Source organism: Argopecten irradians, chromosome 4 (genome assembly GCF_041381155.1).
Source record: "Argopecten irradians isolate NY chromosome 4, Ai_NY, whole genome shotgun sequence".
In the NCBI taxonomy this organism is placed as follows: domain Eukaryota; kingdom Metazoa; phylum Mollusca; class Bivalvia; order Pectinida; family Pectinidae; genus Argopecten; species Argopecten irradians.
Genome location: NC_091137.1, coordinates 23,048,918 through 23,068,895, shown reverse-complemented (window position 1 = coordinate 23,068,895; position 19,978 = coordinate 23,048,918). Strand labels below are relative to the sequence as shown.

General features: G+C 34.0%; 2 protein-coding genes across 2 annotated transcripts in view; one reads left to right on the top strand and one right to left on the bottom strand.

Moving 5' to 3' along the window:
• The first annotated feature begins 380 nt into the window (after positions 1-380).
• On the top strand, positions 381-2,328 carry LOC138322432 (chitin synthase-like). The gene is made up of 2 exons (XM_069266460.1): positions 381-758; positions 1,384-2,328. Exons 1-2 carry the CDS (start codon positions 585-587, stop codon positions 1,774-1,776), a joined length of 567 nt encoding a protein of 188 aa, XP_069122561.1. The 5' UTR covers positions 381-584; the 3' UTR covers positions 1,777-2,328.
• A 2,545-nt stretch (positions 2,329-4,873) lies between these two features.
• Positions 4,874-19,978, bottom strand: part of LOC138321011 (chitin synthase chs-2-like) — a 51,425-nt gene continuing 36,320 nt past the window's right edge. Inside the window, 15 exon segments of the mRNA XM_069264383.1 lie at positions 4,874-5,475; positions 5,842-6,016; positions 6,532-6,579; positions 8,218-9,130; positions 9,525-9,633; positions 9,635-9,741; positions 10,346-10,546; positions 10,881-10,919; positions 10,922-11,015; positions 12,659-12,766; positions 12,949-13,102; positions 15,792-15,894; positions 16,160-16,236; positions 17,851-17,949; positions 18,914-19,758. Of these exon segments, the coding sequence (XP_069120484.1) occupies positions 4,945-5,475; positions 5,842-6,016; positions 6,532-6,579; positions 8,218-9,130; positions 9,525-9,633; positions 9,635-9,741; positions 10,346-10,546; positions 10,881-10,919; positions 10,922-11,015; positions 12,659-12,766; positions 12,949-13,102; positions 15,792-15,894; positions 16,160-16,236; positions 17,851-17,949; positions 18,914-19,758 (3,603 nt within the window). The 3' untranslated portion in view covers positions 4,874-4,944.

Sequence of the window (19,978 nt, the reverse complement as noted above, 5' to 3'; positions counted from 1 at the left end):
GTCGCATACTACAAATGAATGCTGCAGAAGAAGATTTCTGGAAAAGTTTAATAAACAGGTATATCAGCACTATAATACTATATGTCCCGTTTGAATCGCTTTCAACATTTCCAAATGCAAATGGAAATGTACTATACTGGTCAAATTAAAACAATTCGGCAAACCATTTATGAATATCAGGAAATTGCAATTCTGAAATAAATAGGGAGCATAAGGCATGTTTTAGTCAGTCGCCATACATATGTAGCGGTACTGGACTGGGTCAGTCATTGGCGACCAGGTAGCTGAGTCGGTAAATGTTCGGAGGCAAACGAGTTTCGAACCACGGTCTAGAAGCTACATTTTCTCCTTCATTACTACACGTAGCTTATTAACAGATTTTGACTTAGTCCAATTATTATTTGGTAATCAAGGTATTCGAAGTTTTAAGAATGCTAAAACATGAAAAAATATCGATGACGATGTAGTCAATGCATACGAAATGTATTAATATCTCTGTATATTATCATATATCATATACATTTTGTATTATCTCCTGGCGAAAGACATACGTTAATATCAATCACTAAATTAATCTTTTATTCATGTATCTTTATCCTTTGGAGAATTCCGTTGCCTCACAGGAAAGAATCAGGACTAAGCTAACAGAGCTACGAAACAATGTGTGTGATGGCATCGGCATCCTCAATTTCCTTTATATCGCTGTTAACTTCATGTTTCAGCTGAGAAAACCATCTGTGATCTTCTTTACAGTACCGGTATGTATCGAAAACCGCCATCTTATTCTTTGTGTGAGAGACAGTGACGTTGACAAGGACAAACATCGATCTGATGAAATCTAGTAGATTCAGACATATTGCTGGACGTAGGTTTATTTGTATGTAACAGTCATTAAGATGTCACATATAGTTCAAAAGGCTGGGGAATGCTGGAGTAAGTTTGAAAATACGGTGGTACTATGCTCGAATACATAAATTATAAGATCATAGCGGTATATCTCTATATAGGTATGTTAATGTTTTGTTTCATAATTATGATTTAACCTATCCATCAATACATTGTGGTTACAAATTCCACATGATTATTTACAACTATATTAACATAATAATGAGTCTAACTTCGGTTAATTTACTATTGTGTTTGACGAAAAATAATCGACATTGAATTTATCAGGCGACAGGATCATGGATCAGTCTTAGACTTTCGCTTAGCCAATCAATATTGGCGTTACAAAATGTTGCGTCTGCGATTGATGTAATTGATTATATTGTTTTTGTCTGCTTCATTAAATGACAGTTAATTAACAGTCATTTAAACTATTTGAACCTTCGTATATTTGTGCTTCTAACAAACGTTCATACTTCTTGTAAATGTTGTTTTCAGGATGATGTTGACGAAGAAAACGTAAACACTAACAGCTTCGAAGTAGACGTGCTTGGTTTGTTATATGTTATATTCTTCGGCGGTGTATTACTTATCCAAAGCATTGGAATGTACATACATAGATGGGGAACCTTTTTGCAACTGATTTCAGCTACAAGCATACCGAGTCATTTACCAACGAGGATAGAGAATGAGGATGAAGTGGAATTTGGTGATCCCAAATATGTCGCGGAGAAGGTTCTTGACTTTTATGAGAGATTAGACGCAGAGGCAATCCCAGAATATGCTATGAATAGTGATGATGAAAAGGAGGAGGAAGAGAAGGTTACTCGTGCACCAAACAAATATCACCAAGTTTACAACGGATTTCGAGTCATACGTACCCCTCTATAAACTCATAAAGACACGAAATTGGAGTTTTCTCAATTAAGAAATAGAATAAAATCAAACATTTTTTATGATAAAAATGTCAATTGTTGTAAATAATATCAAAGGCAAAGTCACAGTTATTCTGGATTGATATAAAGATAAGTGTTTCCAATATTCGATGCATTCGGACAAAACCACAAGCTGGATCCTTACTGAATGAGCGGATGAGAATGTGCTTAATTGAATTTATTTAATTTATCTCCGCCAATCAGAATTTTAATATTGTTCTTGGTAAGTGTGTTAAATGTGTATGTTTTATGCACATGACTTAGAATTTGTGTTTGTGTATGTTGGCCGTCGTTCGCTCTCCGTCTTTCATTTTTGAACTTTTTGATATAATTTGCGGATGTCGATTTGTCCTCCTTCTTAATGAAATGACAATGCCTCCGAAGCATCTCACACCCACATGAGCATATGATAAAATTGGGAATAATTTCAAATGTAACAGACAACAACAATGTACCTATGGCGTAAAATCCTGAGTTTAAGAATACAATTTCAACTGCAGTTAAAGAACTATTGTTTTATATTGATAATATACATGTATGAGATATAAACATTTTTCGACATCCTAATCAGCATGATAAGTCCAAAACTGCTCGCCACCATAGCATTCAGCAGCATTTAGTCCAAAGTTGTTTGTTGAATAATGGATGACGATAAACCATTTAATGGATATGATAACCAATAATGTTTTAAAAAGCAAATGGTATTGGAAAACATGCATATTGAGCACCGGCATGGTAATTGGATATCATGAACAAGGTTTCAAGGTTTTCCCTTATCAGATACGTAAGAACTGTAACTGATCCAGTAAGAGCAAAGACGGCATGAGCCGAATCTGGTGATGTAAAAAAGAAAATGAAGCTGCGATGGTGTCCTAGGAACAAATTCGTCTCATAGCGTGCATTCAATATTTCAATATCACTGAAGTTGGACTCAAAGAAACTACTTTTAAAAAAATCTTGTCTCATTTGCACATGGACTCTGGTATTTCAACATACATCTAAGCGCAAGAAAAGATTTTATCTAGATCTACTTTTGCCTAAGAAGGCGTTGCTTCCTACTAGGCCTAAATCTAAACAGCGATAGTGTTAAAATGTGCAAATATTTCGGACGGATGTCTAAAATATCAAAAACATTTTAATGAACTCACATTTTGTAGTTTTAGCATTAGTTTGCTCACGTCGTCACCAAAGGAGAAGTGAGACGTGTACTTTTTTGGCGGTAGGTTGTTTGTAGATCTATTATACAGATAGCGTTTAATATATACTTTAATTGGGTCTATCGGATTTTTTTTTCTGTCATTTAACTGACTCTTGTTTATCGTTTGAGTCGAGCAAGCAACATGGCCTACTGAAGAAGAATAAAATGTGTCACGTCACTGTGTGACGTGTGTCGAAACGAAAGTAGGTCTTCGTTAGAACGATTTCGACAATTTCCTATAAATGGAAGAAATGTTTATATATGATCAGAAGTCTTATTTGGCTTTGAATCCCTATAAACAAACAAATGACTGAAGTGATCTGTTCTCTTCGTTTATCACTTTATATTTATATAAAACGAGCTATTGTACGAACTAATATATACAATCTTACCATCACATCCATAATTGTCATGTTTTGTTATCAGAATATATGAGTCATCTTCACGACCACACGAATGTAAGAAACAAGGTTTAATAAAAAAAAAAGTACCACCGTTTTGTTGAACTTAATATTATATTGCATGACATCACCGTAAATATCAAACCTATTTTACAAACCTTAATAAAAACATAAGTACCTGTTATTCTCATTAAAGATATTTTTTATTTAACAAAAATGTAATGTTGTCTGTAAATATTAATTAAATTAACAATGCAATCCTAAATAAAAAGAAATTATAAACGCTAGTCAATCTGTTGTTTAACATACATAATTATATATCAACAATATGTTCGTGAAAGTTTAATTTCAGATTTCATTGAATTTTCCATCATCTTCTGTAGTGGTGTCGCACTAATCGTTATGTCATTTGTTGATTTAATTGTGATAAATTCATTTTATTGACAATCTACAACCTGTAAAACAGTAAAAACACAGATTACCACCAACGTGAAAGGACAAAATACTTTATTCTAGATCACCCTCACACCGTCGTCAAGTGTGTAAAATAAAAGTGCATGTGGCTTCCCTCCCAAACGTTTTTATTTTTGAAATAAATGTTCAAGAAATACCAAAACCTTTATTCATATATCTTTGATAAGGTAAGAAGTTTTTATTAGAGGATAATATTTACATTTATGTATAATCGATCGATTCGTCTTTAATGGATTGGTTAATTGGTAGTCATGATATAAATCTTTATTAACGAGGGTGACATATAGAGACAAGACTAATTCAAAATTGTCATGATGCTTTGTCGTTACTATTAATTCTAAATAAATCAGCAAACACAGATAAATATGGTTTGTATACAGGTATATATATAAACAAAGACTAATTCCTTAAACGTTTTCATATAGCATTTGCTAGAAAATTGAAATTTTGTACTAAAATCCGAGATTTAGGTAAATATTTAGTAAAATCTGTAATGATTGCATTTGCGCTATGTAAAGCATGCGGTTTTGCTTGTAATTTGACTATATCATATACAATGTACACATAAAGCGTGCAAAAGTTGTTTCAGATTTCATTACAGGAAGGCCAAAACAAGCAATTTATTCTCAAGAAAGGGTAACGCATTTCTATGAAAAGGTGATTTTGAAATGAATGATTCTCGAGTCTGTAAATAAACTTACCGCAACTAAGTGTGTGCTCTAATCATGGATATATAGGATATATAAGTAACAGATAAACATCAAAAGTTTGATATCTAAATTGTAACGTTTTTACATGTATGACACAGGGTTGTATGCATAATGTAAATAACGATCTAGTATGCATATACGTGGTAGAACATATTTTATACTTCATTTGCTCTTGACGAGATGAATACAAAATACATTTTGATACAAAATCAGTATCAAAACCATCAGCATATGTTCACTCGATTTCTTTATATAAATATAGGAACCAATTAGTAATGGAATAATGAGAAGGGAAATAACTCAATGTTAACGTTTTGTTAATGTTTTTCACTTTTTAACGATCAATAGTCAGCTTCCGGGATGTGGACACTAGCTATTCCCTGATGCCTTTTCCGAAGCCTTTGTGAGAGGTAGTGACTTAACGTTCCGACCTCGTAATTCAAGGAACGATCTCTAGTTTTTTCCCGTCTGTAGACATCTTCCGCCCATTTCCGACTTCTTTCATCAGGCTCTACCCCATGTCCCCCTGTTTTACCACTAATCTGGATACCCTGTACTCTCTCTTTTAATTTTCTGCGTTTTTCTGATTTATCATTTTTATTACCTGTTTGGCTATCATTTTGGTAAATTATTTTCGCAGTGTAATTCTTCTTTAATTCGGCCAGAAACTGCTCCCTCTTTTCTTCCAACGTTGTCTTGGACCACGGTAGTGTCAGTTCTGTGAATGCTAATAGATGAAGTAGAGTCCCCCAGCGATGCATCACCATCCCACAGAACTGTATAAGCAGGAGCACCATGAAGAATATGACAAAGGAAAGTCCTAGAATGTCAACCTGGAGATAATCTGGGCCTCCGCTGTCGTCTTCCCATACCTAAAATAAATATCAAACTAAAGGGAAAGTCATATAGTGATATATATGATCTTTGCCTAGTGAAAAGGCGCTAATAATATTGAAATTGAATGTGACTGTATGAGATTTGTCTCATTTGAATCAGTTTCTACTTAAGATTTTGTCATAATGACAGTCAATATAACTACTTATATTTCGCACTTATTAAGCAAAATAAAATAGTTTGTGCAAACCAAGTGTGACTATGAAAAGTGCTTATTCTAAATGACAATTATATTAACGATATGAGACTTAAAAACTTAACTGAAAATTTAACTTCAATTTCTGGCAAATAATGTGTGAAATATGGTTATCACGAAAATCTAAACATGTACAGTATATACATACGGACGGAATAGGAATTGTGACTAGTCCAGGGCCCCGGAGCTGGAACATAAAATTAACGGCAATCCAGATAACATTGATGACTGCTATGCCTCCACACACTCCGTTTCGTAGCTCAATCAGCGTTTCCTGAGTTTCTTTCTGTGCTTTGACGTTTGCATCTAATGGCGAAAGGTACCTACGGAATACACACAAACATTTTCATAACACAGAGGGGGAATATCATAAATTCCATGGTTTATCACCAACTGACAAATGATGTACCTAATTCAAAATATGAATGACTATGGAACTAATTGTTCCTATCATGTGCCATATTTGGTACTACCAATATTTTACTACATACTAAATATACCGTACATTTATTGATTTATGCTATCATAGTCTGGGACATATTTATGTATTTGTAAATACAAATGGATGATATCGAGCCAGTGTAAACCAGTCTATTTTGCGCACCTTTAGATGCCGCGATAAAACGAAATCCCGAAAATCAATTGACGCGAAATTGTTTCAAACCCATATACAATGCAACCAAATGAATAGCTTAAATCGCGACATTAAACCGTCTGACAATAGTCGAAAGTCAAAAACTGTGAAATAAAATTATCGCGAAAATAAGAGGTTTTACAGTTTATGTAAATACATGCCATTACAACGCTTATGTGATGAAATCACAAGGCAACATCTTACTTTTCTGTCGTACACAGTGCATTTGGGCTTGATCCTACTCCACCGACACTATAAAATAAACCATGAATGTCGGTCATCTTTTCGGTAAGGTAAAATATTCACTGACAGAAAAAAAACACACATACCTGAGCTCTCCGTCTATTTTAAGTTTAAAAACAATAAAACCTTATATAACCGACAACCCGCTAAAAACTGTGGTTCCAAAACCATTTCAGTGTAAGAACCTCTTTAGTCTTTGTCTCTTAGGTGGTCTTTATAGACAGGTTTGACGTGTTTGGGAAACCACTAATAAAGTCTTCCTTCCATCACATTCATATATAAGCAGAATGGATATTTAATCTTTTGAGTGAAATCATAACTCGATACGAGAAAACTTTGTAAACAGAAATATAAATAAATGTTCTACCAATGAACCCATTAAAATGAGTATAAATAGAACAAGAATGAACAAATATACGATGGTGAAATGGTTTGGTTCCGAAAGGCACGAAATAGAATAGATCCATCGTAAATAATTGTATAAAATATTAACATCACATCAGATGCTAATAGAAGCTTATTTCACTGCATATACTATTAAGTAGTTTTTAATCCGATAAAACAATTTAGTATTACAAAAGAATAAACTTATATATCAAAATATTTTAATGTCTACTACATGGTTCTGTTATATTGATGACAGGTCAATTTTGAATAAAAAAAAAACTTAACATAACAACCGTTCATGTTCGAATTTCATTCAACGAAAAACTTTTTTCTGGGAATCATAAGTCATCCCATGCGTGTTGTAAACAATTCAACATTCAATAACAAATATAACACTCATTTGAATAAAGGTATACTTAATGTTTGTAAAACAACAACCAATATATCAGAGTGAGATTGCTTTTTAACCACATGGTCATTATATACAGGTTACATTGCATCATAATTTATGACCCTAGAAAGATGGTTTTATCAAGCAGGTGATCTAAAGATGGTTTTTACTTCGGGCTTTCATTTGCCTTAATCATGAGAATTTTTTGAACTATTTGAACAAAAGGGAGATAACTCTTCTAGTCGTCTGGTATTGTCAAATACATGGATCCTGAGCTTATTCAAAATTATTTACACTGGCACTTTATATCCTGGTTTAGGCAAAACCGATATAATAACACCTGCCAGGAGGGAATACCAATTTTTTACCCATACTCATAACATTTATGAAAGGTAATGAAATTTAATCTGCACGACAATAAAAGGTTGAGATGTTACGTAAGTCAAACAAATGACAAATGGGGATATGAAATATATCGTATTCGTTTCTCCTGGAAATTGATAATTTTATAAAAAAAAAATAAATAACTGATAGTCATTTTGAGAGAAAACACTATGCATCTAAAATGAGTTGTGAATTCAATGGTGTTGTCATTTTTGTAGCCATATGCTTGGTCATTTCTCAGATTTTTATGCATCTGTATCTACAAACATAGCATTTGTATATCTAATGTTAACAAATGAGAGCAGTCGACAATTGGCACTCGACACCTACATATTGACAGTACACAATATCAATATCTCTTCGGGGTCTCTAAAACGTTCAATGTTTCCATTTTTTTCTGTTGGGTATTGCATTACAGTTTCCTGACCTAACATTCCGTTAGCAATACGTAACTATTTTAGTGTAAATATATGTAATATTCTTACTTTTCTATAAATTCCTTTAAGAACAATTCCTCTTCTATTTGTAAGTTAGAAGTCTTGCCATTGCCTAACCATTCAAGTTCAGTCCAATACGGGACTGTTTCTGTAGGCCTTTGGTGAGGAAGATGTCTTTCATTTTCATTATGTGAGTTTGATGTCTCTGATGTATTTTCCTCTTTACATTTCTCTGATAATTGGTTTGTCTTTGTTGATAAAACAGACGAGTCAACATTGTTTTTGGCTAGCCATACATTTATCAAGCTGTCAACTTTTGCACTAAGTTCTCTGACAACCTTTGCAGTTTCGCCATCCTTTTTCTTTTTCTGACGCCATTCTTCAAATATTTCTCCGAGATTAACACCAGGAAGAAAACGAGATATGAATCCTTTACTTTTTTCTAGCTCCTTCTGTCTGGCCTGTTCAGCTTCTTCCTCTAACTCCTTTTTTGTCTTATTAACAGTACTGACTTCTCTTGTGCCCCAGGATACTAAATGTAGGTTACACAGAGAGTACATAACAAGAAGCAAGAAGCCCATGGGCAGTCCAATTAAGTACAGTGCACCAAATAATAAACAGCCCAAATCCATGGGATGTAGTATACCAGCGAAAAGGAATATAATAACCAAACCCGCAAGAAATATGACGCTGGGATGAAACGGGTTTTCTTCCACTGCAGTCACTATACACCAAACCAGGACCACAGTCATAATCAACATGTAAAATGCACTTAGGAGTTTTGCCAGGAATAATTGAAAACTCTGTGGAACCCAAAAACAAAGTAGAAAAAAGGCCGCTGCAGGTAAACAAGCTATGTAATATGATTCCATAAGGCCAACTTGAAACACCGTCAGTATAGCGCCAGCGATCATCATCAGCACCGTGGCAGGTCCAATCATCGTGGACAGCATAAGTGTCCCTGTTAAAAGAATATATAAACGTAAAAACTCTCAACTGATATATTCTCAATACTCCAGGGATTGTTATCACTGACGTTTTAACCACCCCTGGACTATTTCAAAGTAAAACTGTGGGCAACAGAAGCCACAGGTAATTTGATCCTTATGACATTGTATAACATTACACTGTGGTTGACTGTTGCTTTGAAGTAGGGCATCACTCTCTCAGTAATCTTCAAAGGAAGTTCCAGCGGGCCTGTGATTTTCTCATGAACTGCCTCCAGTTTTACAATAGCCAAGCCGTGGATATTACGTCAGTGATAGTAACCCATGGAATATCGATGTTGCAATAGATAATAAGCTCGTTCAATGTTATTCATATTTTTATGCGAAATAATGAAATCGTATATTTACCTTGGTATATGATGTACAATCTGCTTATGTTATCATTCTTCTTCACAGTCGCATCTGCGTCCTGCAATAGATCCATGATATTAAAGGGCAACCATCGTCGTCTCTGGTTTAAAAAACTCGTCGAATCCTTCTGGAGCAAATGTGTAAGCGTCGGCCGCCGCGCATAGTCGAATCCTTCTGGAACCTTGTGTAATCGTACAAAGCCAGCGGTCTTCACCTTTTAATATGAATATTCAGTATTGAAAATAGTTTAAACAAAATCAAGAAGCAGTTCAAACCCAATTATCAAAGACTTTGAATATAACCTTTCGTTCAGAAGACGTAGATAAGTATTTGTCGTCAATGTATTTGCCACGAACGAGTCATGCTATAAGAAAAGAAGTTTTTGGTGTTTTTGAGGTCTGAGTTACCAACAAATCAGCAATAGTTTGTGGTAGTAAAGATATCCAATTCATCTACGATTTGATTGTTATTTTAACTGTATCGCAAAACAATGGTAGTTAACTTGCATCATACAACATAGGTTTCAAGTTATTATAGCATATATGTTTATTCCATTTGTTAAAGGGCTACTACCATTCCAAAATTAAAATTAAATCAAAAGTTAAAAAACAACAGTATTACCGTTAGAATATTTATATTGGTGACTTAAAATGAGGTAATTACACTAGGACAACGGCAGAAAACAGTGCGATCCGCATTATAAAAATCCGCATTGATATTCAACATTAAATTGTTCAGTACGTAACGGTTGACAAATATTACTACGTTTAGCTGATATCTTTTGCGACTCGATTTAACTCCATCAAAACTAAACCTACCCATATCATACATGAGGTAATGAACAGCCTCACTTGGGAGGATGGCATACTTCCGCATCACATTGTCGTCCATTAGTGCAGATCCTCTGAACAAGCTGAAACATCCCGGGCTACATAGCACGCAGCCAAGGATGTGTTCCGTAGACTTCTGAAGCCAGTGTGCTACAGCATATTCAAACTTCTGATACCACACCATCGGACCTAGGACACAATTACAAATTATATCCTCATCATCAATCACTAGATCAGGACATGCAGTCACATATTTTCATTCCTGATGCGTACATTTAAATCATATTTTCAGTTTCACCCGATTCAATAGTACCCAAAAGCCTTAACATTAATGTCTCAAATAAACGATTAACTATAAACGGCTATCATTACTGAATTAACTCACCACGATACAATTGTTTATATAAATCAATTTTACATCTGATACGCTTTTATATCAAATTCCATTTGTTTAATTATTTCATTTTATATTCTTCTCAGCATAACCCTCTAAAGATAATGTATATGTATGATTGAATGTTACCATTGCCAATAGGATATATCCTGCCACAGGACGCCCCTCTTTGTGGTTTTTCCTCATCTTGTCTACCAACATTCGGACGGCATCAGGAGTGAAATCCACATCACCATCAAGAGCCAGAATAAACGTGTTGTGAGCCTTAAAATTTTGAAAATCATATGAAAATAACCTATAATTTTAGGGTTTTTTTTCTTCCGGTATTAATTGATTATAGTTGATATCGTACAAACTGTAAAGATAAGCAAGCGCTGACTTCCTCAGTTATCATGTGTAGTGTAGTGTTTATAGCATATACTAAGATTAAATTCTCTGATGAAAAAAAAATCGATTATGTATAAGAGAAACACCGAAAACTGTAGATTAGTCAAGATAATGGACAATGCGAGGCCCGAAGTGCCGAACATTATTCATTATCTTGACTAATCTACAGTTTGAGGTGTTTTCTTACTTATAACATGGCACTTTGATGTACAGTGCTCACTATGGCTATTGTGTAACTAATCTACAGCTACAGGTAAGGCCTTCGACCACCTTTGACACTGAACATGTCAGCATAGTAATTGTTGTAATATGTCTACACTGGTCGTGCATGCATCGCATGAATTTTTCATGAAATTCCATACCAAAGTTATTACCAAAGAATTTTTTTGAGTTTGAGTTCTCTTCATTCTGAGTGGAGCAGTACAAGAGGCAACATGGCAGACAGTGCAGATCAGATCTTTACCAAGTCAAACTATGTAAAATGTTTATCAAATTTCCGATAAGAGAGTTTATTTTGTGATATGTTAATTCAACTGCTCTTTATGTCAGAGGCAGACCATTCACTTGGATATAACTTGTCGGAAATTCAAAAGATATAGAGGATTAGCATGGAAACGTATTAATTTTTAATATATCGCTCTACGTTATGAAATGAAGAATATGATTGGTCCTAAAACATAATATCAAGATTTATTGGATTCTAAAGGAAACTACATTGAAATTCAGTGGAAACGGCAAAGTGATGAAGAAAGACTTAAAATTTCAAATGTGTTCATCAGGCTTTGTGTGATTCTTGGATAAGGAATTATACCGAAATTATTCAATAAGGAAAATGTGGATTAAAGTGTTACGTGTATGTATTCAAGAAATGAGGCAACTAACAGTGAAATTATTGGGAAATACACCAAAAGCATTCATTCAATTTTCAAAGAAAGAAAGTACAAATTTCTATTTAAAATCAAAACATCGTTGAAGGAATGCCTGTGCTGTCGAAATACTAAAGAGTATTGATGTTCAGCACAAGGAGTAATTTTATGCGCTGTGGTTGATGTGATTGGATCAATGCTGATGTCCACGAATCAATATATAAAACAGAAAATATGTAATATGTTTTATTGAAGTTTTCTATTACATTTATGTTGAATTTGAATACATCTACTTGTTATTTATCTGTCCAATTTTACAATGCTGCATGTAGTGTCATCTTTCATTGTACATAAGTTTACCTGGAACTGTAGATTAGTTGAAACTAATCTACAGCTACAGGTAAACTAATGTACAGTGAAAGGTCTACTAATCTACGGACAGAATAAGTACTTGAACAATAGTCTAAATAAAGTACTAGGGACAACAAAAGATGACATCATAGCCATGTTTTCATTTGCTGTATCGCATTCCACTTGATTTTCTTTTAGACGCAATGTAACTTACAAATGCTGATAATTACGTCTAAAACTTAATATACCGTCATTTTAGTTATTATATATACGTATCTATTGAACAATAATTAAATTATTTACTTTTTCAAATTTAAACTTGAGCACTTTCTTGCCATCTTGGTCATCCTTGACAGTTTTCTCAGCATCCAGTCCAATCCGAAACCCAAGTAAGTAATACATGTACATCACCTACCATAATAAATAACGAATTACAGAAAGTCAATCTTCGTTAGATTTTGTTTAAATCAATTAAATGATCGATATAACTGAAATTCTGGTATAGTCCAATTTGCACTGCATGAAAAACCGATTCTTATATGTTTGTTTCAATTTCCATGGATACTATGGATGTTCTTGATGACGATACTTACCTGTGACCATCGCTTTCGGTGACGTATTCCATTTTTGTCTTTCAGGTGTACATAGAGGAGACTTCCACCTGGAAGTTCGTACACCAACTGGCCGCCGTACGGGGTAGCAAACTTCAACGGATCATCTATCTCTATCTTTGTATCGTGTGCAGCACTGTGGGCGATATTACACAACAAAATAAGGAAAATGTTTCATATTGATCCCCCCCCAATAATCATGAATGTGTGTCATTTGTATTTTACTTATAAAGATTATTTGACTGCAAATAAATATATATTATCTTTTAAAATTATAAGTGTTGTCATCATATCTAACCCAGTTTGTTTATGGCGACTTTGAAGATTTAATTTCTTTATTTACAGATATTAAATCAGGACGAACCGAGTTGAGTTGACGGGGTTAATAATGGCTGTTATTGAAAAAGTTCAGATTCATTTCAGGACACTTTTTTTGCCATTGAAAAAAACGTGGAAACGAAAAATGCATATATTGATCAAGGTATTGCCATACCTTTCTGTTAATTTATGTTGGAAATGTACCGTAAACATATCTATTGAATCCACCTCCTATCAATAATTAGAAAATCCGTTATTCGATTCAAGTGACCGCTTGGGGTTATAACATTATCGTAACATTTATTCTTTATCTGTATCGGAGCTAATTGGTCCCTTAAGGCAAACCCTTTCATCATTGGATACGAGCTGAAATTATCACGCCGAAATCTTCATGGAAGCAACAGAGCTTAAAAAGAGTGAAATGATAAAAAGGTCAAAGGGTCAGTTGTAGATATCATGATCATTTTGTTATTATTAACAAGCTATATAAGTTAAGACTCAAAGAAAACATGTTTGTGTTGTTAGAAATAAATACAAAACAATTTTGAATCTTATGCCAACAGCCACATAAATTTGTTCAATGGTCGTTTCCATGCAAAACATATTATTATATTTGTTGATTTTCATATAGATACTGTTTATAACTTATACAGGTAAATTGTGACTGCACGAGGGTAGCTGAAGATATCTTAACCATTACATGTCAGACAAGGGATACTGTAAAATATACACATATACTAAAGGTTTTTGTATAAATACCAAAATCTGTTAGAAGAAGTCTATTTTATGAGTCGTTTGCTATTTTAGTGATTTTTCGTTCCTTTTTTTAAATTCTACTTTCTTCAGTATTGTCATATGTTGTCGTCGTGACGTCATATAATTATACTGTAAGTGCAGACTGTCTTGACATGAATAAGATAAGAAATATCTTTATCTTACTGTGCCATAACTGGGCGAAATATTTTTACATGCTATGTATCTTCAGTAATCTATTGAAAACCATCTGTTTTGATGAATTAATCTGTGAAAATCATTCAAATGGGCAGAAAAACATGTATCATGCTAATAAACCATAGTTACAACACAGAATTTTCTGCACTGTAAAATTCGTGTTATTTATGCCGTACTTATGAAAAAGTGTGTAGACCACAATTTGACTTAATGGTCTGAAAATGTGTACTCAATTTACTACACTGTAGATGTAAATATACTTGATTTAGTAATACTGCAAAACATCATGTTCGACTCTAATTTGTGCTTGTAACATTAAAATCTATGCATCGTAAGTATTGCGATTCTCAAAATGGTGGTAATGTTTTTGATTCGCGAGTATCAAAATATAGAATAATAGCTGCTGATTGGCTACACACATGGTTACTCTGCCATAACTATCAAAGTCGCCCAAGATACAGTTCAAAAATTTCAAAATATTTTATTGACAAAAATATATAAGTATGTCAATAGTATTGGACATTGGACATCTTAGTCCTCTCTTGATACAGATAGTATATACAAACAAAGTGATCACTACACATTATCTATGACTGGGGTTTATGATGCTAAGGGGAGGTAACACCCTATTGAAGAAATAGATTATCATTATTTTTAAAGTAACTCTTATTGTAAAAAGGTAGCACATTCTTTAAATGGCGAGAGATTCAATATGACTCACTTATGATGTCACTATTACAAGACGTAAAATGAAAAGATTGCATGATCCAGGACGTCAAATTGGGGTTGAGAGGACACTATAGCCTCATAATGTTGTCTTGTGATATATGAGCCATTGCCTTTAGCTCGGGCACTTTTCCATCCCTCGACAATACTATGATACCACAGTGCCTTTTAGCAAGGTCGTGATAGATACACATGTAGATATCGTTGACCACTAGTTACCTGGGCATATGGTTTATGTCATCAATGCTTAACACCGTCTGTTTACTAAGCATGTGTATAATACAAGACGCCCAGCATATGTGTTATAGTTAAAATAAATTTAAAACAAGTTTTTCTTCATGATAGATACCTGTGAGGAGTCTTATTTGAAAGGTAAAAACCACGATAAACCAAAACAATGGAGCAGGAGCCCTTATAACTTTTCAAAAAAATATCAACGTTATCTCATACATATAACACTGAATAATTTTGCAACATTAAAATTGGGAAAAAAATCATTAATCCTTCATATGGCAGTTTCATATCCACACAACATTTATCATCCAACGTATTAATGAAGATTGAGTAATTTGTTTCATTTCCAAACAAAGTGCATTTGGCACTGAATCGCGATACATTGTTTGTTGACCGACCTATAAAACAACTCTTAAAAGATGGATAATAGATGTTTAAACCATATGTGTTAAAAAGTTTTTGGATAGGAGCTGCATAAAATTACTTTGTAAAGATTAACTTACTATATATTTTAACAGTATCATAACAGTATGGTATTCGATACAATAGGGAGAGGTACGACTGTTTATACTGAGGTGATTATATCATCATAATACCTTACAGCATCAGGCAACAGTTCCACAAACTGTTTCACAAACTTATTGGGCACCCTTCTTTCTTCTTTGTCGTATTCGAAGGCATCATCGAATAATATGTGACCTGGAGAATGAAATGAAAACTTTCAAATTTATACTTGTTTAATAAAAATGCAAATCCCAACAAAAAAGACTTGATTTTTAATTGATAGAAGACAATATTGATATTAACATGTCAATTGGTGTACTTTATTTACTTATTTTTTATTTTAGATATTGCGCAATTTGAGCTACCACAATTACTTCCCTCCCTTTCATATCATGAATACTGACGAAGTAAAATGTAGGGAAGTAACTCTGTTAAACGAGAAAAGATTTTTGTGACATACTTTCGAATTCATAGGTTTCTGTAGTCGGTTCCTTGGTCGAAGCTGCAGCTTTCCGTATGGAAAAATCCATATCCATGCTTAACAGAGAAATAAAAACAATAATTAAAAACAACAATATATAAGTGAAGTGTTTATATTACATTTGTATAAGTGTTAAAAACCAATACTCTACTTCACTGTAACCCACAACGTTAGTGACTATTACGGAAAAAAACTGGTGTTAGAATAGAAAACAAAATACAACACAACTTCACGATGTTTTCTATCTTTTGCTAATTTTGCTAGTTACCAGAATTTTCATTGGCTTTAAATGCACTTTATCAGCTCATAAAGAAAAACATGGCTGGCCGTTCTGATTGGCTGAGATAACGGCGTAATGATTTCACAGAGAAAGAAAAGCCCAAAATGAATTTTGATTATTTAAGATATTATCTGTAGTATTTTGAATTATAAGGATTAATTTTAAAGGGACATTTCAGTCTAAGAGAACATTAAAATTTGTACATATATCGGAAAAAACCCAGTTCTTATGGAAATTAGATCAGTCGGTTTTACTGTGATATGCCTGAGAAGCCCATGGTTGTGACATGTGTGTAGATGTTCAAACTCGCTCGCTGTCCGCCATTACACATTGTGGTCAAACTTCTTGTATGCCGAACCCTGTCCCTTGCTCGTAGAGTAATGCAACTTTTGTCTAGAACTGCTCAAATCGTTATGACAGTAGTTTGTTTACCTTATTAGATAAATTATCTTGCCTAAAAATCATTTATCACCTTGTCAGTAGTTATGTAGTTTATTTGTTTAACGTTCGTGACTTTGGCTCGGGTATGGGTACAGCGTCTGTATTGTACCTGCTTAATCGTATTGATCAACGATTCGATAGTTCAACGATATTAATTAAAATACTTAACAATGTCGTGGAATTTGTCAATGTTTTATGTTATATGTTTCATAAGAAATGTAGAACAATACAATAATGCTATATTTTGCTTCTTAGTTATATAAAAGAATTAGCCTGAGTGAATTGTCCCTTTAATATACATTTGATGCTATTGAGATAACACTTCGAATATTATTTAGAGTACACTCAGATTTTTGTGTTATAGTTAATCCTTAATTACTTTACCAAATATCAATCAATTTATATGTTTACCATTGCATTATACTATTTAGGATAACGTCAACAAACACAGCCAAAGGACCAATATAACACGGTACTTAAGGACACCAAGTATTTGTTTTCCACAGATCATATTGTTTTGAAATCCACTCTTGCGAAAGTAGTCTTAGTAAGTAGGTTATCTTTAGACCAAGTGGTCGCTAAGGTAGGTTTGACTGTTTATGGATATCTTATATTACAAATAAAAAGATATTAAAGTATTAAAAGCAAACGAGGATCGAGGATCATGTCATCAACTCTACATGATACCATATCACTATTGGTATCTTTAAGACTGGAAATTCGCGTTGTGCCAAATTCAACATTAGTATTATTTACAAATTATAGAGGAAAACAGACAAACATGTGGAAATGTATTCAAATAAATCTGCTATAGATACAGTTAAACTTAGCGTTCGTTGGCGGTTCACAATGTATGCTGGTCAAAACTTGTACATATGTATATAATCGAACGCCAATCACATGATAAGGTAAGATATCGGAAAACTATCTCTTGATTTACGTCATTTACCTTTCAGTGTTTTTGTTGACCTTGTGATCTTGGCGTCGTCGATTCAGAACAAGGTGCTGCTCGAACAGAACTCCGCAATATTTTGGAGCCACAAATAAGCTATTAAAATAAATCAAAATGTATTATTGTCACCTCAGTAATGTATTCCTCATATTATGTATTTATTTACTGTATTTAGAAATTGTTATGTATCGGCAGACGTTACTGTTATAGATAATATAAGATTATTACTTGGAAAACAATACACTTGAAACAATAAAATCTCATTTTACATGCTCATCTCTAGAGTTGTTGAAATTAACTAAAGGAGTGATTTGAACAAGTATTGTTTATTGAACAACATGTAGGGGTATTGAAATTTATGAATATTTAAATCAAATAGATGAAACCACGGGTCTTCTTTTTACATGGATGATTATTGTTGTTTTTTCACAATCTCGACATGAATCATTAATTAAAATCAATTTCCGCACGTATGACCATATCTTTGCAATGTTATTTCAATATTGGGTATTGAAGGACACCACTGTCCAAATACCATTTAGTAATTAAAGGTCTGTTAAAAGTTCTGACATAAAAACCAAGCTCTCAACATACACAGTTGTAGATACATATAGATTAGAAACTCTCATACGGTTATAGATAAAATAACCGGGTGCTTTTAAACCGATTGTTAGATTGTATCACGACAAATCGTGAAACGCTGAATTCGTTCTTCCTTTCTTTATTTACTTTGATATTTCCCTGGAATCCACCTATTTTAATTATTTAAACATTATGGTTTGTTTAGTTTTACGTCCTATTAACAGCCAGGGTCATGTAAGGACGTGCCAGGTTTGTTGGTGGAGGAAAGCCGGAGTACCCGGAGAAAAACCACCGGCCAGCGGTCAGTACCTGGCAACTGCCCCACATAGGATTCGAACCCGCATCCCAGAGGTGGAGGGCTTGTGGTAATATGTCGGGACATCTTAACCACTCGGCCACCGCGGCCCCAAAACATTATGGTAATGTCATGTTATGAAATAAGATTGAATACTAATTCCAAAGCTTACTCAACACTTACGCGTCAATTTTGGCCATTCTTTCCTGCTGTGGAGTCCATATATGCCTGCCGATCCAATAGAGGGATGTAACAAAAACATATGCTATGCAGGTTTGCAGGTCCATTGGAAAATCACATTTGGTTTTAAGTCTATTCAGTTGAACTATTGGAAGTAGGTTTTCGGAATTGAGATAGATGACAAGACACGTAATGGGGGTGGTTAATAATAATGGTAAAGAAAACGAAAACTTTTGCATGTTCAATTTGCATGCTGTATAAGCCACATGGTATCCCATGAATGATGAGATAATAAATACAAGTACATTTGTATCGAATATCCATTTGGGCCATATATTTCTAAATGCGATTGGAAGCATATTGAAATAAGTATCGATGTCTTTAGATGTTTCAATAACTGCTATGACGAATACAACACCTATTTTCACAAATGATACTATGATCATAAGAATTGGTCGCTGTTTGTCGGTGATTTTTACCCGCTGCTTCATAAATTCACAATCTTCGAAAAAGTTTTCCCAAAAAGAACACGCAAATAAACATATCACTACACCAATGGTTTCCGACAAGACATCATCTCGATAAACGTCCGTAAGTATGATGTACGGTATCAAACCAAACTGAATGATCACTGCTACCACGTCAAGACTCCATAAACCCAATTCTTGTAATTTTACTTCGTCTGCTTTAGTATTTCTTAATTTGATCCATGACACAACATGACGTAGACCGGGCAGAAGACCGCAGGCGTTCATCATAGCTGTTCCTGTGACATTGTCAAAGTGTGGTAAGTAATGGTAGACCAGGAACCCTATCCCGGCAGTCGGTATGGATTCTAACAGCGACACCTAAAACGATAAATGTCATAGAAACTCTTATTTTGTATTTGCACATTACAAAATTCCCTGTGTCTATTTATAGCCAGGTTACCGGATTTGCAATGTCATACTCAGAACAGGTGTTCATTGCTATCAGGTTGACATTGCATTTTGTCAAGACCAGCCAGAATGCTCTAGACCAATCGGAAAACGGTACAGTCATTTTAAAAACATGTGTTTGCGAGCATAA

What these genes read in the sequence shown, in the direction of transcription:
- LOC138322432 (XM_069266460.1), top strand. Translation starts at nt 585, where the DNA reads ATGTATCTTTATCCTTTGGAGAATTCCGTTGCCTCACAGGAAAGAATC. An exon ending in TGATCTTCTTTACAGTACCG is followed by an intron (nt 759 to 1,383) that starts GTATGTATCGAA and finishes TGTTGTTTTCAG; the next exon opens with GATGATGTTGACGAAGAAAA.